The sequence below is a fragment of the Brienomyrus brachyistius genome, chromosome 11, assembly GCF_023856365.1.
Source record: "Brienomyrus brachyistius isolate T26 chromosome 11, BBRACH_0.4, whole genome shotgun sequence".
In the NCBI taxonomy this organism is placed as follows: domain Eukaryota; kingdom Metazoa; phylum Chordata; class Actinopteri; order Osteoglossiformes; family Mormyridae; genus Brienomyrus; species Brienomyrus brachyistius.
In genome coordinates, this window is record NC_064543.1 from 13,024,762 (window position 1) to 13,051,263 (window position 26,502).

The 26,502-nt window shown below is 43.9% G+C and overlaps 1 protein-coding gene across 1 annotated transcript in view; it reads left to right on the forward strand.

Moving 5' to 3' along the window:
* Positions 1-24,776, forward strand: part of pepd (peptidase D) — a 42,301-nt gene extending 17,525 nt beyond the window's left edge. Inside the window, exons 8-15 of the mRNA XM_049031025.1 lie at positions 691-766; positions 5,932-5,978; positions 20,284-20,352; positions 21,077-21,154; positions 22,229-22,377; positions 22,743-22,927; positions 23,385-23,576; positions 24,257-24,776. Coding sequence (XP_048886982.1) covers positions 691-766; positions 5,932-5,978; positions 20,284-20,352; positions 21,077-21,154; positions 22,229-22,377; positions 22,743-22,927; positions 23,385-23,576; positions 24,257-24,394 — 934 coding nt within the window. The 3' untranslated portion in view covers positions 24,395-24,776. The remainder of the gene's footprint in view (positions 1-690; positions 767-5,931; positions 5,979-20,283; positions 20,353-21,076; positions 21,155-22,228; positions 22,378-22,742; positions 22,928-23,384; positions 23,577-24,256) is intronic.
* The last annotated feature ends 1,726 nt before the right edge of the window (positions 24,777-26,502 follow it).

Genomic DNA, 26,502 nt, shown 5'->3' on the forward strand with positions numbered 1-26,502 from the left:
TGGGCTGCTGCAACCCCAGTGCATTCTGGGACGTTTTATTACGCACACTTCACATTGGGCTGCTGCAGCACCAGTTCTTTGTGGGGCTGTTTATTAAGGACACTTCACATTGGGCTGCTGCCTTGGTCTTGTTTACCAACATGAGGTCGGGCAGCAGGTGTGTCGGGGTTATTGGACATTTTTCAAAGGGGTCACTGTTCCCCTCGAGAATGTCTCAGGGGTGGAGGGTAGGGAAAAATTATGGAAAAAAGTTTTAGGATAATAAATCATTTCCCTGTGCTAGTACCCTTTTCTGGTGTTGGATATTGATTGATTGAATGAGATGCATGTTGAAACCACACCCAAACGTGATGCTGTCCCAGAAAAAAATCCAATGATGTGTAGCTAATTGTATATTTTTGACATGCCTCACTTTGCTTCCCCCAGTTAATGGAGTTAAAGTTTCTGAGTGGAGTGTGGCCTGTTGGGTGCTGTACGTCATGCATGTAGTCGGTCGTAATGGACACCTGCTGAGTGGAATGACAGCACAGCACCTTATTGGCTGGAGGAGGAGGTCATGTGACTCTCATGTGATTGTCATGTGATATAAAATGTGTAGAAATGACGGGTCTGCTTGCCTAATGGAGAGTGAGAGGAATAGACTCTGGCCTCAGCCCTAGTCCCACGTTGTTTTTCTTCTTTCACCTGCAGTCGCCTGATTAAGACGGACATGGAGCTGGAGGTCCTGCGCTACACAAACCGCGTTTCCAGTGACGCCCACAAAGAGGTAGAGCCCTCAGCCCTGACCCCCCCCCTCCTGCTAGCAAAAACACATCACAGAATCTGCCGAGCGACACCCTTCATCTGAATTAACCTTAAGTTTGCTAGTAAGTGTCATGAAATTAGCTCAATGGACACTTTTCAGCTGTCGGTCTGCTTCCTTAACCAAGCCAGTCTGAATAATTCAGTGTCTGACTGGGTTCCTCCTTTTATATTATGGATGTCTTTGGTCCTCTCCTCTATAGCAGAGTGAAAGTCCAGGGAGCAAAGAATATAAACATGTAACTAACACAGAGTACCTTGTCAGTGTAGCCAAAAACAAACTGGTGCAGTACGAGATTCAGTAAACTGTCCTCTCTGCTCAGGCTGTATGACTGGATACACAGTTAACCTCTTAATATATCTGACACCAAAAAGCTGAGTGTGCAAATACATCCATGTAGCTAAAAGCGGCAAAGGGTAAGATGAGGAGGAGCAGCAGGAAGGTCACATCCATGTCTGCCCTGAGATTCCCCTCGAAGCCAGATGTCATCGGCACATGAGCGTCGTTTTAGAAAGTTTCCATGTGGAAGTGCTGAGTTGCCGAGCTGAAATGCACCCTGGGAGGCTTTGAGTAATTGACTAATCCAGATTAATGTTCTCGCCATGGCGGGGGAAAAGTAATTGCAGGCTGTACATCAAAATATGGAAAAAAAGAATTGAATTTTAATAGCTTGCTGCTAAGTTTTGTTTTGTGGTAGTTTAGATTCAGCAAAAAGTCAATGCGGTATTGTTAAGCCAGTATTTACTATATTTTATATAAAGACAGCAGAATGAAAGAGATAATTAAACAAAGACGACAGTTAAGGGGAGCTCAGTCCCATGTGGAGTGGCAGTAATAACAGACTGTCAGCAGCGCTTTTGGGGTCGTATTAAAGTAGCCTGAATGAGCGCTGAGAGCCTCATGAGTGAAGATGTCTGCGTGTCGCTAAGGGCCCAACAGCCGTGGTGTTGCGACGTCGCATCAGCTGCCTGGAACTAGACGGGGATGCGGCAGGAAGCTATTTCAGGTGCGGCACATCTGTTGCCTGTCAGCACTCGCCACCCGCGCCGGCGTCTGTTGCTAAGGCGGCCGAGCGGTCGTGAGGGCCCTGGGTCTCCAGGTGAATCAGTGTTTCTTTAATGTTTCTCCGTGTTTGTCCCCCACAGATATTTTGGGAGACTTCATTAGTGACCCAGGCAGTGCGAGTCGTGCGGCAGCCATAATGAAAAAGAGGTTTCTGGGGGATGTGGTGCGTGAAGTGGCTGTCGGGGCTGGATGTGGGGTGGATGTGTAGAGCAAAGGGGCGTTTCCTAGGGAACTGAATTCCATGATTCCAGTGGGAGTAATGAGGCTAGAAGGGAGTCTAATACCCATTAATATCATGTTGTTATTGTCGTAATGGTAACATCCACTCTCTGATGCACCTCAAAGTGTTTTCATTTGGTTTCTATTGGAACCTTTTCCTCACTGCTTAACAGACACCAAATAAAATGGGCGTTTTGGTGTCAATATATCTTTTTTTTATCCAACCCATCCCTCCGAATTTATGTAAAAGCCTCGGTTTGGTGGACTATGTAGATTTCCTTTCGGAGGTGGTTACATCCTGCAGTGCCCCGGAGGGGGTGGGGGGGTCCCACGGGAACACACCTCACCCCCAGTGACTATAAAGCAAAAGGAAACTGAAAGTGAAAGTAAAAAAAGTTACTTATTGGGTTCACCACATGAGCGTCACGACTCGTGGACGATCACTGGCTGGTGGGAGAGACGGGTCATGCTCAGAATGGCAGCTTATTCCTGCAGAGGGAGCTGTGAGTCATTCAGCAGAACAACAAGTCAACGCTGTGCTTAACTAAACGTCTCCGACTCTGGAAAGGATGCGAGTGCAGAGGGATTGTGCTCCTCACTGCAGATAAGATATAAAAGGGGGAGTTTAATCAACTTTCCTTCTCCCTGTATCTGCGTAATGAGCATCGTCAGCATTTCAAGCAGCGTAATTTATCTCCATTAAATCACATCGTCTATATCACAAATGCTTATGTCTGTCATGCAGAACCAGATAATTGGCTTGAGTTTGGATGCTGGGTAATTAAAACCAAAACTCATGACCAGCTTTGGCTGTGCTGTCCCTCCCGACTATGAAACAAACCTGCTGGAATGAAGCGTTTCCTTCCCTTTTGATCTGTCTGATTTCAGGTAAAATACGATGATGCCATTTTACTCAATGATTCAATAAGGCTGAGTTTTGGGAATGTAGCATTTTACAAGAGCAGATTCCTCTTCGCAGTGCATTAATGAACACACTTTCTGCTTTCTGTGTGCTTGGTATCACTGGCAGCCTGGAGATTTGGTGGATTTTCACTAAATGGTGAGTTTGGCCACATTTGGTGATGGTGCTTTGGACCTTTGAGCTCTGGCAGTAGTAGCTTTCAGGTTGTCGTTTCTGGAAGCTTAGAGTAGCAGAGGAGACTTTGACACCCAGAACTTGGGGGATTATTGCACGCTGATAGTCACCCACCAAGCTGCCTCACTCCACCGGCTTTAACCCCTGCCACGAAGGACACAGCGATTCCTCATTTGTTTGAACAATATTCAGTATTTGTTTCTGTGTCATGCAGTTTGCACACTCAGAATTTGTCAAAAATAAATGTGCGAATGGCAAGTTTTATTGCAAAGCTGCTTGGAAAGAGGAGGTTCAAAATGGTGCCAAGTCTGGAAGATGGTACAGTGAGTAATCAGCCTCTACATTTATTCAAAGCTCTTTAAAAGTCCGTCTCACCAGCCCAGCTTGCAGGGCTGAAAAATTTGACACAATCCATTTTCGTCTTGCTTTCGTTTCTGTAAATGAAAATTAAAAGCAGCAGGTTGGAATGAGTCACGGTTAGTCAAGCTGGGCTTCCCTGTCCACCAGCGGCTGTCGGCCTCACGGCGGCATGAACGTGCGGATTCAAACAGCCTGGATTTGAGTGGATGTTAAACAGTGCTGTAAGGAGGCGGGCCCCTCATCAGTTACCGTGGAAACAGGAGATGTGATCATCCTATTTCTTTGGCGATAAGATGGGGAAGCTCAGTTTTTTCCCCCCATCCTCCCTGGCTTCCCATGTCATGTTCGGCCAACACAATATATGCTGAGACCTTCACAGTGCCAAAAAACGCAGAGCTTTCCAGTACCTGTCCTATATTTTCCCTGATGCTCTCCTGCACTATCTAGACTTTTGACAGTGGAAAAAGCCAGTAAATCACTTTCGCAGTCCTAAATCCTTCATAATGTTTTTTTAATGTGAACTAGAATAGAGTAGAATGAACCTGGGGGGGGGGGGGGGGTTAGCTAGCACAGAACGGCTGCTACCGATAGCTTTGTTGTCAGGGCGACTGGCCGCTGCGCTGCTTGACAGGTACGGCTCACCTTCGGCCCAGATCCTCCTGGGACGTCATTAAATTCCTGTCTCCAGCACCTGAGCCTCTCTGAGTCATGCATGCGGGCGCCTCTTGACACCTTGTGCAGGACTCATGGGCTCTCGCTCTCTCTCTCTTTCTCCTCCCTTCCCCCCTTTTCTCAAAATCATCCGTTTTCTCTGTGGTCTCAGCATTTGGGGGCAGGGGGATGAGGGCGAAGCTGAACATAGCTTGATGTATGAATTTAAAGGCAGAGTCTGGCTGCGTTGCCTGAATGCGTGTCTCTCTCACTCCTGCCCACCGCTGTCCTGTCGGGTTTCACATTGTACTGCAAAACGAGTCGGAGATCCAGGCCCCGTAATGTTCCTGATTTTATTTTACTTGGGTGTTTGGCGGCTGCTGCTGCAGTGTAACCCCCCCCCCCCCCCCCCAGCCATCTTTAGACCCCTTTGGATGGGCTGTGTGCAGTAGCGGGATTCAGCCTGGAACTGCTGACTGCAGAATACCAATGGCAGGATGGGTGAATACCAGCTATTGTACCTCGATAGCAGTGCTGTCTGTCATTAGAGCTGCTCATCATTTTTTTTGATGGTCGGACAGCCTTGTCTTCTCAGATAGAAAATTAAATTGTTTCTTTGGTTTGAATGCATGTCTTTTCTTCCACCTGCTTTCTTTAAGTTTCCATGGTTACAAATAAATTACTTGCAGGGAGGTACATAGAGGTGATGCAAACTAAATAGCCGAGAGCTACACCTGTACCGCGGGACCCCTGGGAGGTAGGAGGGGGGGCATCTCTCTGGGGGAAGCACCAAGCCATTCAAGGCCGATCATCCCAAAACCCAGCAGCCTGAGCGCGCAGTGTGATGACGAGCGTCTGCTGCACTGTATACCTGCTGTCAGCACTGGCCTAACTGGCCTTTGTCAGTAGGAGAAGAAGACTTCATTCACAAACTGCAAGGATCATATTGGCTCCATTTTTCAATTAATTTCTAAGTACAAGTTTCATATTGGGGTATTATAGCTTGCACACAGCAGATCAGCAGGCAAACACCAATGGCAAGTTTTATGTTTGGTCCTAAACTTTAGCGGCTCTCCGATTCATTGTGGAGTCGCTCATTATCTCTGAAGGGTTTGAATACACATGCAGTTTGAAGCAGGGATGTTTATTTTCAGCAATGAGAAGCTTTTCTGCTCTTCTACACTGGAGGAAATATGACACAAAACTTTTTTTTTCTTCCTCAAGGTGATCCAGGGTATTTAGACTCACAGTGTCATTACGCACACACAGATGTGTGTTTGTGTGTGTTTGTGTGTGGTTCTATTAAGATCTGGTATTTTTTTAGTTTGTGGGGACATTTTTCAGGTCCTCTCAATATAAGCCTCAACTTAATAAAAATCTGTGCATGAAATCAAAAAATTTCAATAGCCAAACGTTTTGTATTTTGTTTGGTTACTTACGGTGAAGGCTATGGCTGGGTGGGGGGTTAAGGGTATAATTGCTAGGATTTGGGTTTTACCCATACAAATGAATGGAGACTCCCCACAATGATAGGAATAAATTAACTGTATGTGTGTGGGTGTTTTCTGCCGTGACAGGAAAAGTAACCAGGGCAGTAAGAGCTAGTCGTCGTTAGCTAGAACACAGTAGAACTAGTTCCAGTTCATCAAGTTATTGGTTTATTCAGTATTTCAGCTAGAACAGCTGTGTTCTGTATTGTGAGTGACAGTATTAACTTCCTGTCACCTCTCTCTCTTAGGTGATGAAACATGTGAAGCCTGGACTGATGGAGTATGAAATGGAAAGGTAAAGAAGACTGTTTCTTTCCAGCTAAATCTTTTATTCAGATTTTGCATATCGGTCTGTTATGGAGCCCGTGATGCGCTTAAGCCATCGGATCTGCGTAACAGCAGCTGAGTGTTCCCAGCATGCATTTCTGCAACACATGTAGGTCACACTACATGACCATGTGACTTCAGCTTCCTCGATCATACAAAATGTAAGACGCATGATCAGATGCAATGAAATTTGTGTTTCCTGCATTAAATTTAGATCATGTGATGTGTGCGTGCGCAACTAGAATCCTGTACTGGTTGTACCTCAGTCGTGTTCCTTATACTGCCTGGAATAGGATCGACCCTCCCTCCCCCCCATAACCCTGACTAGGAGATGGATGTTTGGTGTGTGGTGATAATATGTGTTTTAAAGAAATGATCTGGGGTTTGGGGTTTCAGAAAGGAATGCAATGCTCTGGAATGACCTCTTGGGCTTTTGCGTTGCCTAATTGTTCCAGTTTGACCTTGTCCTCAGCAAAGATTCCCGCTAAGACCAGTCTCAGTTGCGAGAATCTGCTGCTCTGGTCTTGAGGAGATCAGTCTTTCCCAGGACCTGCTTCTCAGGCTGTCTGAGTGGCTTTGGGCCCCCCAGCCTGGAAGAGGCCAGACTTTCTCTGGAGCCAGTTCAGCTGCCGTAGCTGGACGTACGAGGAGAGACTCGCATAGCTGCTGCTTACAGACTCCCGCTTACCTCTGATATTGAGGGATGTGTTTGGGGGCCGGATCTTCAGGATCTGCTGCATGAGGGCTGGTAACCAGAATCCCAGGCTGTATACAAGCAGGACAGATTTGTGTGAACACCCACCACTAGGTGTATATACCCTTTTTATGCTGTGTCAGTAGTCGCAGTTACATTCCCTGCAAATCGTTAATATGATATGCAAATACTCGGTGGTCCCGCCCTTGTTAGCATGCTGTGTAAACAGCCACTGTTATACCCCATATAAATGTGTACAGCAGCCACTTTTACAGTCCCGTTTAAGTCATTACTATGTTCTATAAGCCCCACCACTGCTTCCACATAAAACTGTAATGCTGTGTAAACTCCGCATGGATTGTTAGCAGGTTATGTGAAGAACCACTGTTACCTGCCAAAATTACTCCTGTACTTTCTGCTTCTATCTGTATGCCCCCTATGAAAACACAATTCAGAGAAATCTAAAATGAGAAATTAACTTAGCCTTTATTTTTATAGAATTTTCTTTGAATTCTTGGTGATGCTGAAAAGGCATCGAGCTTCTCTTTCTTTTATTTAATTTTGCAGGAGTTTGTGGTTTTATCTTCAAAGACTTGACAGCATCGTAAAGTCCGCCGAACTGGGAATCTAATTTTTTTAAAGTAGTTGTTTTAATAGAAGGCAAAGGGTGAGTTGGGGAAATGCGTAATGTTCCTACAGCTTGAATCTCATCGTGCGTTTCGTATACATTAAAGTCATTATCAAATTCATTTTCATTCAAACGTTTTTAGTCGGGAGACTTAAGTAATAAAATATATACTTCACCTCCCTTGTGGAATAAATGTTTTATCTAAAATTGTGTATTATGCTGTGACTGTCTACTTATTTTGGCGATGAAGTTTTGCAGTTCCAGCAGTATTTGTGGCCACATGGGAGTACATCTCAACAGGCTGTTTTCCAGAATGTTCCATAGTGTTCTGGAAAGGGGTCGAGTAATGTTTCCCAGTTTGCAGTGGCTTCTGGCTAGGGTGTGGTCCCCGTTGCAGCACTGTTAAGCATAAGTGAAACAGGGGAGACTGACAGTCGTAGTGTTTTGAAGCATACAGCACCTGGGGAGGTGACCAGGCTAATCGGAGTAGCAGCTCTTGGTGCACGGAGTACACTCGCCAGTGAGGGAGCTGCAAGGCATCCATAAGCAGGTAGAGTTTAAGCTTGGGAAGAGTCACACAAGCATTTCTCTCTGAGTGATTTGCGGTCTTCCTGCTTTTAGTGTGATATCACGTGTGATGGACAGGTGTCCCAACCCGGGCGCTCCCCTGACGGACGGGTGTCCCAACCCGGGCGCTCCCCTGACGGACGGGTGTCCCACCCTGTTTGTTCCCTTGACTTGTACCCTCTGCTGCATGAGAGAGGCTCCAGGCTCCCTCAGATCCTCTGTTGAATCAGTGGTTATGGAGGACAGATGGATGGATCTTTTTTTTTTCTTCAACTAGAGCCTCACACATTTGCTTCAGTTTGAGAAAATATCATTTTACGGTTATCAAACTTAGAGAGTTCCCATCTCTAAGAGGCTTCAGTTTGGCAAGTAAAATGTAAAAAAAATTATATATATAAAAACAAGTAAAATTAGATCTAGGACAGGTGTCCAAGGATATTATACAGTCTGTGGAAACAAAGTGAACATTCTGGAAAGGGATGGTTGGGAGTGTTTGTGAATGTTGGCAGTTTGATAACTGGCGCTTGATCTGATCTAGTGAAGTGACACTCCCCCTTCTGATGAGGGGATACTGTACATGTGTGAGGGTGAACTTTGTATTCCCGAACTCTAGTCTCTGGGCCACTTCCTGTCTGGGGAGGGGAGCAGGTGCCTCGGCAGGAGGGTGGGGGGATTAAAGACTTCATGTCAGAGGCAAATCCATTCCCTTAAATCAGTGTGTGCTGAGACAGGCCCGGAGTGCTACCATCTCTGTGCTGAAGGAGCCTCCGACCGCAGGTCTCGTGTTACCTGAGAAAGGCTAAGCATGACCTAATGACTCAATAATCCCGAAATAATGACTTTGCTCCGAGCAAAATGTCTAAGAAGATCGTAAGTCCTCTAAGGACAGCAGCGTCGCTGCAGTAAGCCCTATAAACCGTTTCATTTTAAAACCTGTTTTATAAGTACACAAATAAATCTCGTAAGTCTTTTTAAAACCGTGTAAAATCGCTTTGGAATGAGCTGAAAGTAAAATGTAAAATACTGGATTCCATGTTCTTGACTCCAGTTACTTCCTGTCCTGAGATGCAGGCGTCTTGGTTTGTTTGTGCCTGAGACTCTGGTTGTGTTGTTTTTCCTGCTGATGAATGCACCATCTTCTGTTTTCTTTAAAACAGACCTTGGGCATGCTTGGTTTAATGAAGGAGGGCAGCCATCCCCTTGGGCTTGACTGCAGCTAAGTTGTTGGCCTTATATTTGGGAGTTGCTCTAGTGAGATACTTTGTTTATTAACTTCGTTTCAGTGGTGATTAGGAAAAAAGCACATCGTGCATCGGGGGAAATCGGTCTTGGCATGCATGCTCGCTCTGGCCCACCTCCCACGCTCAGCCTCACCCTCAATGAACAAAACAGCGCAGAGATGTGACACAGTTTATTTTGAGTGTCTGCAGCCTCCTCTGCTTTCACTCTGTCGAAGGGTTTGTAGAAGCTCTACGAGATTGTTCTCCCGGGATCAGATGATATTTTGATCGAAATCCTCTTGGATTGCAGAGGGACGAAGAAGCCAAGATGATGACTTGTTTTAAACTGGAGTAGCTGGGCAGTCGGGTCACACAGCAGCTGAGGGATTTGGGAATAAACAGCGACTGCAAATGCATTTCCTGTCACCGCACTGCGGATGTGACTGAAAGGTCAGGGTTTCGAGACCCCACAGGAATTGTAAATGTATAGGTCAAGTTAAATACTCATTGGCGTAGAGTTCTTACAAATTTCACTACAGCCCCTAAATGTTGTTCAGCTGCACATCCACCTGTATGATGTTGAATCGTAGTCACTAAGTCTTACTGTACTAGCCGATTAGCTGGACAGTGATACCCTCCTTAAGTGCCTTGTCTAACTTTCATGCCATTTTTAATGACACTGCCACTATTTCCCATTGCCGTCTTAATCTTCCTATAATAAATTTGTAGTATTAAAGTTATAATTAGTGGATATTTTCAAGTACCTTGACCTTGTTCTGAATCATTGGAATGGAATATTTCAAGGTGTTTATAATTAATTAACAGGCACACTTTTTAATCATTCCCTCCCTCTATCCTTCCCATGCGGTGTTTAGTATTTGTGTCATGCGTGTTCTTCCTGATCCTGGTGCCAGGCGCTGGGGGGTGGCTGGGACTGGCGGTGGGGTGAAAACGGCCCCAATTAGGAGTCTCTCTCGGTTTTAATGAAGAGCAGCCCGCTGGACGGTGGAGGCGCTTGAGATGTTGCCAACAGCTCCGACTTCAAAGTCGCGGATTGCGCATCCCAGCAAAGACCCGGTGAGGCAGAGGGGAGATAACGAGCCCCGGCTGCCTTTTGATGTGTGTCATGTGGGGGCGCTCCAGCTTCCGGCATCTGGAGGCTGACGGGGCCTGTGGGGGACTGCGGCGCTGTACTGCAGCAGCTGGGATGGGTGCCGGTGGGCGGGAAGAAGCCATGTGGGTGGGCGATCTGCCTTTGTCAGGGCTTACAGCAAGGGGGCGCTCTCAGAGGCCTGGAAACGCCTACAAGGCCGTCCTGCCTATAAACCTATACCTGTAAACCACTGAATTGATTTTAATTGCACATGCTGACTTGTTAATGCCACAGAAGCTGTATATTCAGCTACTGCTCGTATTTATTTTTTATTGGCTTGCCTGCTTTACTATTTTTCTCCCCTCTCAAACTGGTTTAAATTGTTCACATATTTATACAGCAGTAAAATCGCAGGCTAAGTAGTTCGCTCAAGGGTGCTCGAGCACCCTGTCTCCTGGGTTTTATGCTGGAATACCATGATTTCATGTCCTTAACCTGTCGACTCGCCTATCAGCTGCTGGAACGCATTTCAGCACTAATAGGCAACTATGTGACACACATCAGAACTCGTATGTTACATAGCTGAGAGAAATATTCATGTCATCAAAACATTGTTTTAGTAACACCTTATGTCACAGTACCTGACTTAACTTGTTATATATCTTCTCGTCGGCCTCCTAACCGCAACCTGGATCCTATCCCAGGCAGCTCAGGGTAAAAGGCAGCACTGCGCCCAGTGTGGGGTGCCAGTATATCCCAGGGCAAACACTACAGGCAGAGTGGAGATGCCAGTTCACCTGCCTGCCGATGGGATTTGAGTTCCTACCCCCCGGTGGTGAGAGACAGCAGTCACACCCACTGAACCACCACGCTGCCTGGTAGTTTGTCGATTTTGTGAAATAATAAGATGCTGTGCGGGCAGTTTTGCATTCGCTGCAACGCTACAATAGCGTCCTGCCAAGAGTTTTAAAAATAGCGGTGACTGCTAGCCTGTGTTACCGGGGAATGTGTAAGAACTGGGGTCCCCGGCCAGCGCTCTGACCCCCCCCCCCCGGCACCGCGCCCCACCCGCCTCTCCGGCGGCTGCCTGAATCAGTCCTGCCACCGATGTCAGTTTTCACTGCTGTCTTCGGATTCTTGAAAGATTCATGTTCATGTGGAGTCACGGCTGGTCACTCGGCAGCCTTCAGATCCTTGTCTTTATGCAGCCCAAGCGGCTGTAGGACGGATCCCAACACCTTCAGGAAAGTTTTATATAAGTGAAAACGAAGTGATCTAATAAAAAAAACCTGCTAGGCCATTCTGAGATTCTTCCTGTGTTTGAATATACCGTTGGAAAAAAATACATATATATATTTTTTCATTTAGTTGCACTTTAGCTGCACTTACTAGACAGCTTTTGGTTTCAAGTTTCATGTCTTGTTTCTTTAAAATCCCACATATAAAACAGTGAATTACTGTTCTATTAATATTTTTGTTCCTGATTTGCTCTGTCCTTGTATATTTTATCCTAGTCTAATCTTTGGTTAAGCAGCTTTGGGGATAATGCACCAGTCACTCATGTAAACCTCGAGGATATCAGATTGAGTTTGGAAAAGGAGTTTAGGTTTTGATGATGAATGTGGGGAGGACTGATCAATTGGACAGGTCAGTCAGATCGAATCAGGTGTTTTTTCTTGGTCAGGATAAGGAGCGGAGGTTAAGTGAAAGTGTCCAGATCTCATTCTGATACCAGCCTGTTTTAAAAAGCTCTGCTGCTCAATAAGGACTAAACATCTCTGTGTTTTCCGCTTCGTATGTTTCCATGCACTCTTCCAACTTGCAATTGTGCAAACTATGAAACAGATGCAACTGTCAAAAGATTTGCAAAGTGACAACGCATGATTTAAAGAATGTGTCTATTTATAACTGGCCATAACCGATATTTGTTGGTATCCCTGTACAGCTGAAAATCCAGCCCCAGTTCTGACCCTGAATATTACTACATTGTAGTTATGGCTGTTACTGTGTGCATGCAGGTTTGTATTGGGATATGAGTGTGTTTTTGGCAGATCATTGTGTGGTTTTTTTTTCGTGCTTGTTTGGCTGCATGGGGCTCACAAGGTCTGCAAATGATGCGACCATCATAAGTAATGAGATTTTGCAGATTTTTTTTTTTATTATTATTAGTATTAGCGGTTGTATAAAAGGAGAAACAGCAGCAGTATTTGTGTACTAAAGGCCAGCGTGGCTCCAGGAGTATTGCCATGCGTCCAAGCAGCACTTCTGTTGCAGGCGCTGCTGGTTGACTGTTGTTTTGCCACAAGGAACTTTGAAGGCTCTTTTCATGCCAAGAAGAATGCAATGCCTAGCAAATGTGTGCACAGTGCAGTGACTGCAATCAAAAAGCACCATATTCTTCTGCCATGTTTTGTATCCTTGAGTGCCAGGGAATGAGCGTGGCAGAGAAGCAGGCATACTGGAGAAGCTCGCTGGGACGTAAACCCTCTGGAAGTCCCTGAGAACAAGGTTGAGAAACATTGTTCTACATAATACAGGCTCCCTTTCCTGCTGGGAGGACATTCCCCGTCTGTGTTTGTCCTAAGGAGAGCAAGGACACAGCTGTCCTGGTGGCCAAAGCCCTTAATCAACCAGGAGTGCTAAGCTGGTGGTATTTGTGTCACCTTAGCTGCCAGTCGTGTGACTGCAAACCTCATTTTGTTAGTGTTCTTATTCCTTGTCCACTGCCTCTTCCTTAGTAACTGTTGTCATTGTCCTCATTACAACCCCTTTCAGGTCGTATGTGTTGGTCTCATTGTTATATCACTATGACATTTGGGATGTTTATCTGATTCTTTTGTGTAAAATGTCATTGATATTTATACAGATGGATATTACACTCAGGCACTTCAGATTAAGCAGCTCATGCCGTGGAAACGCATCACGGACCTCCTACAATCTAGAACTGCAGCCTTCCGGTTATGAGTCCTTCCCCTCAACCAATCAAATGATCTGTTCATTTAACCAAAGTCATTTTCTGAGTATAAAGCATCTGATAGGTTGGGAGTTCACAGGAAGAGAAACGGATCAATAATCAGTGTCCTTTGCAAAAACTGGAGTTTAATGTGTGCCGGTGTTTATGAGCTGAGAATTTGGCCTAGTTTAACCTTAGCATTGGCCGTTTTGTGAGTTTACTTGTCTGAAAATCTGGAAACCCAAGCTGAGAGAGGAGCTTTGCCAGCATATTCAACTGTTTACAAACCAAACCACTTTTTGTAGAGCTGTCCACCGAACTTTGTGGGTTTGTCAGGCAGAATTTCATCCACTGAGTAGATTTTTGAATTTCACATGTCATTTGTTAGCCGAATGAATGTCATGCTCCTTTTAAACAGGTACCTCGGTGTCCTTTAAATTGTCTTGCTACCGCCTAGCATAATGGATGACATCACTGAGAGGAGATGATCAGGAAAGAAGGCAATGAATTGGCGTGTGACTCACACATGAACCTGAGACCCCCTGCTGCGATCCTTCCCCCTACTTGCTTTGCCAGTGTCAGGCTGCCAAGTTGAAAATTAATTGCTGAAAGTACCACTGCAAAAATGTATGTTTTCAGTGTCTACTTCCAGGTTGCAAGATGCTCCCTCGTGTTCTTAAAATTACTCTGTTATTTGACGTCAAGTTTCTTTTTATATATAATTTTGGCAAGACAAACTTGGAAACGGTGTTTATTTTAGTCATTCTAGGGTGTTTGGTCTCATCTGTTTCCTTTATTTTGACTGTAGAACATTTTTATGGAAGCAAAGTGTGTGTGTGTGTGTGTGTGTGTGTGTGTGTGTGTGTGTGTGTGTGTGTGTGTGTGTGTGTGTGTGTGTGTGTATCTCCTCAGTCATGATGTGAATGTCTTCTATTTTTTGTTCCTTTACTGTGTGTGTGTGTGTGTGTGTGTATCAACAACACACACACACACAGAGGCAACTTCCAAATAATGGCCATTCGCTCGTGTGTGTAATTAAAGACCTGAGTTGCCCTATGAGATGCAGATGACAGAAAATGGATAGCCTGTCGTCCATGCGTGCTTTTGTCTCTCACATCCTTAAAGGAGGAGAGTGGCTGCAGAAGACAGCAACCTATAGCTGTCTAACCGACTGTTTTTTTCATTTAATGGTCCAGGATGGAGGCCTGAGATCAAGGTCTGTCTTGAGGAGGAGTCAGTGAATGGTCAAAGGATCGTTTGATGGGATGGTGCAGAGACGCAGGTTGTGGCTGCAGGGGTGTGAGGCTGTCATGAGCTTAAATCAAGGGCTGGGAGATGTTTGTTCTTCATCTATTGTCAGTGCACTTCTCAGTTATTTAACCAAGTTGTAGACCATGGAAACAAAGTTGCTGGGAATTGAAATAAAAGCAATGCTTCGAAATCCACAATGAGTGGTATCTACTGTGTGCGGTCAGTAACTACCAGGATTATCCTATAAGGAGCCAGTAACATAACCAGTAAAAAGCCCATCTGTGACAGTCGGCAAAAGAGGATACAGATCATGGATTGAAAGCCGTGTTTCTCGTACACCCAGCTGTCAGTGCCACCCATGTGTCATTGCGAATACTGACGCTCCCCGGGTTACGACGGTCCATGTTACAATATTCCGACTTTAGAATGAGTACAAGTCTTTTACTTTCAGTACATTATTCAATGAATTATGTGTGATACTCAACACTCTGTTTTAAAATAAATTAAGCTTTGTATTAATACATTAGCCTACAGTTGGGTAAATTCGAGTGTTCTAAGCATGTTTATCGTAGGCTTAATGAAATGCATTTTCACCTTACAATATTTTTACGCTACAAAGGGTTTATTGGAACGCAACTCCATCATATCCTGGGGAGGGGCTGTACTTTATCACGTTCCAAATTCCACATTTCCAGTAAAGTGTTAATATGAATTATCGCTACTTAATGTAGCAACAAAAAAAAACTGACATTTTATTATATTCTACAGTATACAGTAGAACTGCTGAAAAAGGTGGAATTAATATAAGATCTTTAAAATCAGCACAGAAAAAGGACACTGACCTCTGCTTGGATGTATGTACATGAACATTTGAATAATTTAGCATCTAAACCAACCGGATTGAATGTGTTCTGGTTTTCATTTTTTTTTTTTATCCAAATTGACAAATAAAAATTCAGATGATATTCGAGTGATTGTCAGGATCGTCCTGAAAATGGAATCCTCCACTCCTTTATAGACAGCTGTCCCACGTTACCAATGTCACTGCTGCAACCTCTCCCAGAAGTGGGTTTGATCAGGATTTCGCTCGGTGTAGATCGTACTGCTGTCATAATCCCGTTGTGCACCATCTGTCAAATTTGCACTGCCTTTGTGTGTGTGTGTGTGTGTGTGTGTGTGTGTGTGTGTGTGTGTGTGTGTGTGTGTGTGTGTGTTTTAAAGTTCATAAGAAACTCAGTGTGACATGAGCAGGCAGTTGCTTCTCTGTTTTCCCAAAAATGGCATCAGCTTTATGGGCCTAAATGCACCTTCTCAAGGTCCCTCATTACATTCACAGAATCACCTAGAGAAAATCCTAGAACAAGAAAAATTCTTTATTGACAAGGCAGTTCTGGAATTTCTGTGCTCGCATTCTTGGTCACAGGTACTGCACAAAAAAGTTTCCTGGGAGTTGAACCAGCAACCTTCTGGGGTACGACAACATGCCCTTGCCCACTAATGCGGCTGCTGTCCTTACCTGGCTGTGCTGCCGTTTCCATGTGTTGGCAGTTATTTGAACTGCGCTGAAGAGCAGCAGGCTCTCCTCGGTTCATTCTGTAGTCCTCTTTGCCTGCCACGTTTGTGTTGCGAGATGGAAGTGGGGGGAATGGGGGGGGGGGGGGCACTGGCACGACTCGCATCAGTTAGCTGTAGCCTGTCTGTTTACCCCAGCAGCAGAACACAGCCTCACAGGAGGTTTACTTTGCTCCAAAGGTCTCCTAGCTTTTTACAAATCAGTTTATCTTATCCAGATCTCTAGAGGTAGCCCCAAACATGCCTTCAATTGTGTGTGTGTGTGTGTGTGTGTGTGTGTGTGTGTGTGTGTGTGTGTGTGTATGTGTGTGTGTATGTGTGTGTGTGTGTGTGTGTGTGTGTGTGTGTGTGTGTGTGTGTGTGTGTGTGTGTGTGTGTGTGTGTGTGCGTGTGCGTGTGCGTGTGCGTGTGGCTATTACAAAGGTAACAATGTAGAGAACAAAGAGTTTCAACCCCTCCCATCTATCAAGATCAGTCCTTGTGTGACTAAGGTCCCTCGGCACTTAGACTGCTGTTGGTTAAACTCAAGTGTCTGTCGTGCTCTTTGGATGGGGGGGGGGGGGGGGCTAATGCTTTGGGAATCTTGGCAGATTCACAGTAGTTTGCCAAGCTGTTGTCAGTGCGGATACAAATTTATATCTATGCCATTTAAGTCCTTGAAAGCATCAGTAAAGACAATAAGACATGCTTTTTCAGATTTAAATAATTTACTGGACTGTTGGGGAACTCTGTTATCTGAAGGGAAGTTTTATTGCAAGGCATAAGCAATAGATGTCAATGTGCATTGATCACATTGTGAGGGTAAAAGAAAAGACCACTTATAGGAGATGAGTAATCTGATGCAGTAATTACTTTGCATCAAGAATCTGAATGACAGAACAGTCATGTTAACAGATCACCTGCTGTGATCGTTTTGTTAGGCCTGCTTCACTTCCATAAGGAGGTCTATTTCTGACATGGCATGCCCTTCCCCTTGTAACCTGGGCTGGCTGTCTGACCCACAGATATGCTGATTTATTTAATTGTGTCTAAAGAACCCTTCAAGTGTTGAAAAGAGGTTTGTGACTGCACAGCTTCCCCTGCTGCGAATGAAGTGGGACCGAACAGGGCTACTACAATATAAACAGTGTAACAAAATACATGTAGATCATTGCAATAATGGAGCTAGAAATCATAATGTGGGTGGGCCAGCAGAAAATCAGGTGGGCCAATCCCATAATAATCCACCTGGTAACAAAATACATATTAATCCTACATATTATTCTATTGGTTTTTTAAATGACCTGTGGCATTACTTTAACCAATCAGTTTGTTTCTGAACAGCACTTTTCCTCTGATTGGGCTCATGACTGGCCACACCCACCCATGCTGTCGAGGTAGAACCATTGGCAGAGACGCTGCAGATATACAGGGAGTTCTAGGGTTAATAACGTCTGACTTACAGACAACTCGTACTTACGAATGGACTGTCAAAAAGTCTATAATATTACACATTTGATTTAAATACAATGGTTCATTATGACAAACGCGTGACTTTTAACAGTTTGTCAGCTCATGGTACAGTACTGTTACTTTTATTATTACTATTTTATGTACTGTACTATGTTTGTTTATGTTTAATGTTTATTATTATGTATTAGTGTAGGTAATATATACTATATAAGGTAAAATATACTATATACCAAGTCAAACATTTGACTAACATTAAATAATAATCATACATACTTGTTTTATGAATTTCCTCCAAATTCAACTTAGACGGATTTGGGGAACTGATCTCGTTTGTAACCTTGCACCTGCTGTCCTAGAGAAGCGAGGCTGCTCTCACTCAGCTGTGGCATCCAATTGGTTGAAATTCTTTTGAGGGATTTGGGGGGAAAAATATTAAAGCAATTCCAAAAGAGGTATTTCAAGCTTGTTGTACTAACAAGAAGGCTATTTATGCAGTTCCCAACCAGCAGAATGAAAATGAAGTGGTGGGCAAGTGTGTGTTATCTGACATCTGTGGAACAACGTATTTTTACTGTTGTTAGATAGCCTTTACTGCCTGTGGATATGTATTACAGGGTGCTGATGCGGTTCATTTTAGAGATTCCTTTTTGTTTTCACAGTAGGGTACATAAAAACGAGAGTATCCATAGTCATGTATAATTTTCCTAGTAGACAGCATGTGGTCACAATGACATGAAAAAGGTCACTGTAAAATGGTCATGTGATCCAGTGGACTAAGGATCACAGTGCAGTGTAGCATAAGATTGATCAGATTTATGACTTATTTATGCATCATTTTGTTTCTGTATGTTTACACATCATTGATGCACCTGACATATTGCCATAGCAACTGTAGACATACTGTATTGCATTTCACTAATGAGGCATTTATTATAGACATCTAAAAGTGGACTTAAGATTTTTATCCTTCCAGGTTGTCATCTTGCTTGGTGAATTAGAGCTTCTGAATCTGATAAAGGAGAAGCTGAGCCTGTTTGTCTGGGGTACACAGGATGGATGTGCTTTTAAATCAAGTGTGCAAGGCACAAACTCAAGCAATTTAGGTGCGACCCATCTGGGGAGTGCTTCCACATGACAAGTCGGCTGATCCCAGATCAGCCTTGCAGATCGTCATTATAAAATGATGAATGTGTTTTCTTGACTTCATGCACACACCCTGGGTGTTGATCCTCGTGGCTGAGACGCGTTTATAATCACACTGCAGGGAGCTTCTCCCAACTTATCTTACTCTAATGGAGGTACGTTACCTTTCTAAGGATTTGGACATCACCATGTTTTGAGGTAGAGGATATGGAGTGGAGCTGCAGCTGTGTTGCCATGGGCAACCGTTAGCTGCTGTGCATCTTGCTGGTGATGCGGACCTGGTCCCATACTTGATGTTAGCTTCTCTGTTAGAAGGCTAAGCTGGGCCCAGACACAGCCGCCGGCCGCCTCGTGGAACGTGGACCCATCTGCAGGTTTCCTGCTCTAGTCCTGAATGCAGTCAGAGGAAGAGACTAGGTGCAAAACCCCACTGTGGACACCTGCTGCTTGTTAAAGGAGAGTTAAGCTGCTGGTATCAGTATCACACAGGGATGCTTTGGAACCCGTGGAGTCGTTGATTTGTCCAATTAAGTTCACTGTGTTGCCCTGAGGCAAAGCTTTTGTATCTATTATTTGTAGATTTTGCTGCCTTTACGAGTAAAATTTTATGCCTGGATAGGAAAGGGACACGTGTATGTGTACTTGTACACCGATCGTCCACAACACTATGCACCAAAGACAGGTGCAGTAAATAACACTGATTATTTCACTACAATGGCACCTGTGAAGGGCGCCATTATACATTAGGAAAGTGAACGGTCGGTTCAAGTTGATGTGTTGGAAGCTGAAAAAGAGCAAGCGTAAGGAGCGATTTTGACCAGTTGTCTGGCCTGGTCTGCCGAGTTGTGGTTTCTGTTACATCATGTGGACAGCAGGGTACCTGTGCCGTCTACAAACGAACTCTTCCCCTGATAAGACGATGCATTACAGAAAGAAGGCAAGTCAGTGGAAGTAGTGTGATGCTCTGGGCAAAGTTCTGCTGGGAAACCTTGGATCCTGGCACTCGTGTGGATGTTACTTTGGCACGTACCACCTACCGAAACCTTGTTGCAGACTAAGTACCCCCCTCCATGGCAGTGGTATTCCCCCAAGGCAGTGGCCTCTTTCAGCAGGATCATGTGCCCTACCACACTACAAAAAACTTTTCAGGAATGATTTGAGGAACATGAAAAAGAAGAGTTCATGGTGTTGACTTGGCCTCCAAATTCCCCAGATCTCATTCTGCTCGAGTATCTTTTGAATGTGCTGTGCAAACAAGTGTGATCCATGGAGACCCACCTCACTACTAACAGGACTTAAGGGATCTTAAGATACCAAGGGCACCCTCAGAGGTCTTGTGGAGTCCATGCCTCGCGATCTGGTCTTCTGCTCTGTCTCTCTCTTGATTTTACTGCTGTCACACGCCAGGGCTCATACTCTTGGTATTCCATTTATTGACTTGTATGAATTAATTTTACTTTGCTACACTTTATAAACTTAGGACTTGTAGCAAGGGTATATTTAACGGCAATAAACAGCAGTTGCCATGAGGGGTGACATGTGTTGGGACCTTTTGGTTGTTCATTAAAACCAGGGAGACAAGTTTCTGGCAAGAGAAGCACAGTATCTCCTGTTGACCTGTAGAGCAGCACTTCAGCAGGTCATGTGTATCTCAGTCCCTGCTCCACCAAAGATAATTGCCTCTTGCTGCTGTCTTTCAGCCTCTTCCAGCACTACTGCTACACCCAAGGAGGCATGAGGCACACATCTTACGCCTGTATCTGTGGAACGTAAGTCCCACCCCTGCATTATAATGTATTCTCTGCAAGTCCAACCGCATTATAATGTATCTTCCGTAAGTCCCGCCCCTGCATTGTGATGTATCTTCCGTAAGTCCCGCCCCTGCATTGTGATGTATCTTCCGTAAGTCCCGCCCCTGCATTGTGATGTATCCTCCGTAAGTCCCGCCCCCACACTGTTCTTTCACCCGCCCTTCATCAGAAGGCTACCGCTCTATCTCATCAACTCTATGTGCCCTGACACCTGCTGCAGCATCCGCTTGTCTGCGAGGCTAACAGCTACCCACGCTTCTGCTGAAATGCCACACAAACAGGCTCCATGTTTCTTACAGGCCGATTAAGGAATTGCAGGAGTCCACCCAGTAGGCTTTGATGTTCATTCTGTTTTCTTTCAGCATGCATTTTAAGTAGATGTGCATGTTTTGGTGAACACTCTCGTTTAGCGTGACAGATACAATTTTTATGTAATTGGATGTTTGAATGTCGTCACGGCAGCAGAAAATTCCATTCGGCACCTTCTAGGTAGCAACTCGCAATTAAAACAGAGGGCATGTTCAAAGCATTTAATCTACAACAACTTGGTCTTCGCCATCGCATTTTCTCCAGTACTGTTCGCGCAAATTACCCACCCTAATGTTTTTCTGTAGACTTTAAGTAATTCTGTTTTACACTTGAAAATCTGAAAGTTATTACCTTGTATCACAAACTTTTCTAGGGGAGAGAACTCCTCTATTTTGCACTATGGCCACGCTGGAGCTCCCAATAACAAGGCTATTGCAGATGGAGACATGTGGTAAGTCACTTCTTACATGGTCCAAAGTCTATAAAAAGTATTTTTATATAAAACAAGCTGGTACACTTCTTTGCTTTTGTGCTGTGTATATCCTTGTTCTCTCACCAAGAAAACAATACTTTCTTCGTTCAAAATTCTTAATTGGACCAACTAATAACAATAATTTCCACAGTGTTAATGTTATACTGCCCTCTGGTGGCTGTGCTTCAAAGTGTGGTCTTGTTTAAACTGTGTAAGCTAATGCTGTCACTAAGTTTTTTATACCACCCAGTGGGTGTGAGCGCAGTGACTTCCGCTTGCTGTGATGTCACACGCATACCTTTTGCAGCAGGAGGAGCATAGTAATAAATGAGTGGCGATCTGGAAGCGTTTTATTCTTTTAACAACAACTAGTGGCACAGAAATTGTAATCTTTTGTAAAAACAGAGTTGGGAGTAGCGTTTAGTTGAAAATCCTACTCGACGAGGTACGCGCGTCGTACACGGCAACGCGAGTAATATGAAAAAAGTACTGGGATGGTTTGGGTTTTGTGCTCTTGCTACAGCTTGTGATACTCGAGGGGCTGCGATCAGTGGGAGAAAAATTGTGGGGCTTTTTAAGCAATCGCCACTTGCACAGCCTCGCTTGGAAAATATTCAAATGGGACTGTAAAGTGTGACAAAAAGACTTAAAACAAGATGTACAAACATGGTGGAACAGTGCGTTATGTCGTTATGTATGTTTTTAGTAACCTAATTAAAGATTTTTCGCATGCACTTTTACTAGATTAAACATATTAATAGTATATAAAGTATAAATTTTGTCGTATATTTATTATATAAAATGTTAATTATATAATTATAATAATTATATTATACAAGATATAATTATGTCTTGTATCAGAATCTGTTTCGGTATTGGCGGTTGTGTATTGGCGATCGGAATTTGATCGGAACTGAAAGATGGATCGATCCATCCCTAGCTTCAATCCAAACCTTTTTTTCTTGTAGCCTGTTAATGTAGACAGTTTTAACTCTGACAGTTGTGGTGGTATTTCTAGTTGTTTTTAAACAACCTGCTCTGCTTTCATTGCAGTCTTTTTGACATGGGTGGAGAGTATTACTGCTACAGTTCCGACATCACCTGCTCTTTCCCGGCAAACGGGAAGTTCACCGACGACCAGAAGGCTATCTACGAGGCTGCTCTCAAGTCCTCCCGCGCCGCCCTAGCCGCCATCAAACCAGGTGAACCCCCCCCCCCCCCCCCCCCCACCAAGCGGAGTTCCTGTCTTGTCCACTAGAGGTCATCATTGTCAGTTACCACTTTACACAGTCTACTGACAACCGGACTGAATGAGCAGTGCTTTGAAACAAGGGTTTCCAGGTCGATCATGAGATAGGACAGGTAATGGCTTTACTTCATTGGCAGCCACCTGGTCGATTGTGATCAATAAAATATACCAGGGGGACAAAGAGTGAGTGGAAAAATATACCACTGCGATTTGTTAGCTTGTCAGAGTATTTCATTTGTAAAATTGACTGTCAGGGTTAAAAAACTTGCGCACCCTTACAGTACAGGGTTCTGCTTCACCTGCTGAATGTGTCCGTAGGTGTGCTGTGGCCAGACGTACATCGCCTGACCAGTCGTGTGCAGCTGGAGGAGCTGGTAAAGATCGGCATTCTGAAGGGGAGCGTGGACGATATGCTGAAGGCGCACATGGGTGCCGTCTTCATGCCCCACGGCCTGGGCCATCTGATGGGCATCGACGTGCATGACGTGGGAGGATATCCGGAGGTCAGTGTGGCTCAGAGACAATGAATCCCTTTATGGACACTGTCAGTCTCTGAAGCTACTGGCTGTGATAAAATCTGGCCAGAAGGAAATAGTGTGAAGAAAGACAACTGAGAGATTCAGATGTTCTACAGGTATTACAAGAAGTCGGGACTGCAGGCGCCAGCCGTTCTGGAAATAGTTGTGGTAGTTTTAGTTGTCATTGATTTTTCTGAATCGTGATTTAAAGATGGTGGAAATTCATATAGATTAATATTTCAGCCCACCTTGGTAGCTCAATGCCAGAAGCATAAGATTTTCCGCAATGTCTCCAACTAGACATACCACATACTGTACATTCATAGTAAACCAGTCAGTGGGAGTCAGAGCACTATTGGACATCAGGGTGTAAAAGCTGAATGGAATTAGCTCCTGGCTGTGCGGAAGGAGCTCATGGCCTCCACTGTGTCCGGGTGCCCAGGGTGTGGTGCGGATTGATGAGCCGGGTCTGAAGAGCCTGCGTATGGGCCGTGCGGTCCTGGAACGCATGGTCCTGACGGTCGAACCTGGCATCTACTTCATTGACCACCTACTGGACCAGGCCCTGGCTTCACCTGCCCAGCAGTGCTTCATTAACAGTGATGTTCTAGCACGTTTCCGTGGATTTGGAGGGGTAAGTACGCATGAACCGCCACCGTCATCATCATAACGCACAATATCGGCACTCGTGCTTGACTTTAGGGTCGTTTATATGCAGACTGTGCTCTTCTAGTTTGGAGGAATACAACGCACATAAACACATCAGTTTACTTCACTAGAAACAGTTAGTGAAGATGTTAGTAGATAATGTGTTCATATTTAGCCGTATAGGTAGTTGGTAACATCATTCTGGTTTGTGTTTCACATACTTCATGTGTCACCTGGAGACATTCTCCAACACGCTCTCATATCTTGCCATTGTGATTGCTGAAGGATCTCCTGTTATGATTTGCTTATTGGATTATCTGAAGAAGAATCAACAAGAATGAATACAGTAATGTTGATAACCATGGCTCTCAAAGCTTAACTTCTCCAGGTGCCCAGACCTGCCCCATTCCTCATAATATCAAACTGAAAGTGTGACCGATGAGCACATATCTTCCCCAGGAGTGACCACACAAGCATGTAGTCAATAAAATAACTCTAAACATGCAGGACATCTAGCAGCCACATAGGCAAAGCTATAATCAGTCAAACTGGAGGAGCCCTGCTGCAGTATAATTGTGAAAGTTGATTAACCTGGCAGGATTGTGCTGGATAAAAGCAGACATTAAGCAGCTGGTGCTTAAACGGCGAATGCTCCAAACTCTGCAGGTGCGCATCGAGGACAACATCGCGGTCACAGCCGACGGCGTGGAGCTGCTCACCTGTGTCCCTCGCACCGTGCAGGAGATCGAGGAGTTCATGGCTACTGGCAGTGACACCTCCAAGAGCGTCGGCCAAAAATCCTGAGCAATGGACGAACAAACCCGTACTGTAAAATGTCGGTGGTAATCCATCTGGCACTAAGGGATGATACAGAAGGCTTTAAGAACAATCAATGAAATAATACCGTAAATTTGCTCTGATTACATTAATACATATTCAGTACACAATAGGCCATGAAACATGCCTTGACTTGTATGAGTGGTATACACTGCTCCAAGCTGAATGAATCTTTTGCCATTTTAGGTTTTACTGAACTTGCTCCTCTACAAATAAACATTTCTAACCTTTCAGTGGCTTTTTCTACTACAAATAAAAATAATCACATATTTTCAGTTACTTCATTTGTGTTGTTGAAATATAACACATTACTGATCAATAAATGTTCATTTTCCCTTGCAATCCAAAATCAAGTGTGAAGCTTCATTAAGTTTACTCATTGGGGACTAATCTGAAAAAGCACTTTGCATTATATCGATAATTACTTGGAATTTTTTTTTTTAACAACTGGAATGGTCCCAATACTTTTTGCACATTTGTAGATAACATACTACCACAATGATCCGAAAACTGAATAGTCTCAGGTCCTAAATTCTGGCATGTACACAAACACATATATATACATAAATGAGTTTGCACACATATTACAGATGTGGCTTTATCTTAAAATGACGTTTAGGTAGATTTGGAAAACAGAAAATACATTTCTTTCAAATGGATTTGATTTTAATAAAACGTGACTTTTTTTAGATTAAGCCTGACGAAATTGGTCTGACTTTTATCAACAGAAGAAAGGGCTCTTCTATTGACAAAGGGGATTCAACTGTTTACGGTCCTTTCCTGATTTATTGGCTGTTTTAAGGTCCCCTTTTTGGATCGAATATCTTATTGCCATGTTTACACGTTACACTTGGCTCCTATTAGATATTCTGACTGACTATTTTGGGGCATCTGGTAATAAGTTTAAAAATAATGCTGCAGATTCTAATTCCAATTACCTTGATCCTGGGACTCAACATAGCGTCCTTCATGTAGCACCCAGCTGTATAAATAAGCACCCGCTCCCTTCACTGGTTAACACTTCCTTCAGCTTTGCTGTCCAGTAGGATGCAGTTCAAAATGGTTTAAGTGAGACTTCCGTGTATTTCGTTTTCAATAATTAGTTCTGCAGTCTTGTATGTTTGATTTGTAACTGAATTAAACAACAAGAAAACACGAGGGGGGTATTTTTCGTACTTGGATTACTCTTTTAGCCGGATGTAATTGTTTGCGATTTGGCATGATCCTGGATCTGTCGGTTTTTCGAAACTCTTGCTGGATGTGTTGTCATAGCAGCACATCCAAATCCTCAGACCTGCCCGGAGCGAGTTCTACGTAAACAAGGATCAGCTCACACACTTAATCAGTGTCCGCGCATGGAAATCCGTCCAGTCATGGCCTCGCCATTCATGGATGACCGACCAATTGCAGCCGGTGCACAAATAATAAGAAGGGGATTTCAAAATCAAATTTGCGCGATCGACAAGATTCTTTATGGTTGCCGGATGATATTCTTTTAGAAATATACTTTAGTCGAGATTAAATATTATATCTTAAAGATGTATTAGCTTCGTATGGTAGAAGTCCAGCTACGTGAAGTCGAGCTCTCTCAGCCACACAATGTGCATTGCCTTGCGATATTTTGCAAGCGGGACTTTTTTGTATACTGTAGGTGATGCAGAAAATATATCAAAGAGTACAGTTTGCCAGGCAATTCGCAATTGTTCTTCCCGGACACCTAAATTAGAGGCGTTTTATGCCATTGCAGGTAATGTATCCGCAATAAAATTAGAGTTCTATAAAGAATTTAAACATCACACTAATATTCTCATTACCCAGAATTCCTAAAGGTTTTGTCTGCCGCCTTCTTATTAGCTTACAAAGGAATGTTTTATAAATATTAGATTTTCTACATTCCATATACAAAATTAACAAACACACACACATATTTATATATATATGTATATATATATATATATATGTGTGTGTGTGTGTGTATAATATATATATATATATATATATATATATGAATGAATGAATGTTTGAAGTATATTTTTGTACTTCACTTTAACTTGTTCCCATGTCCTGCATGATTG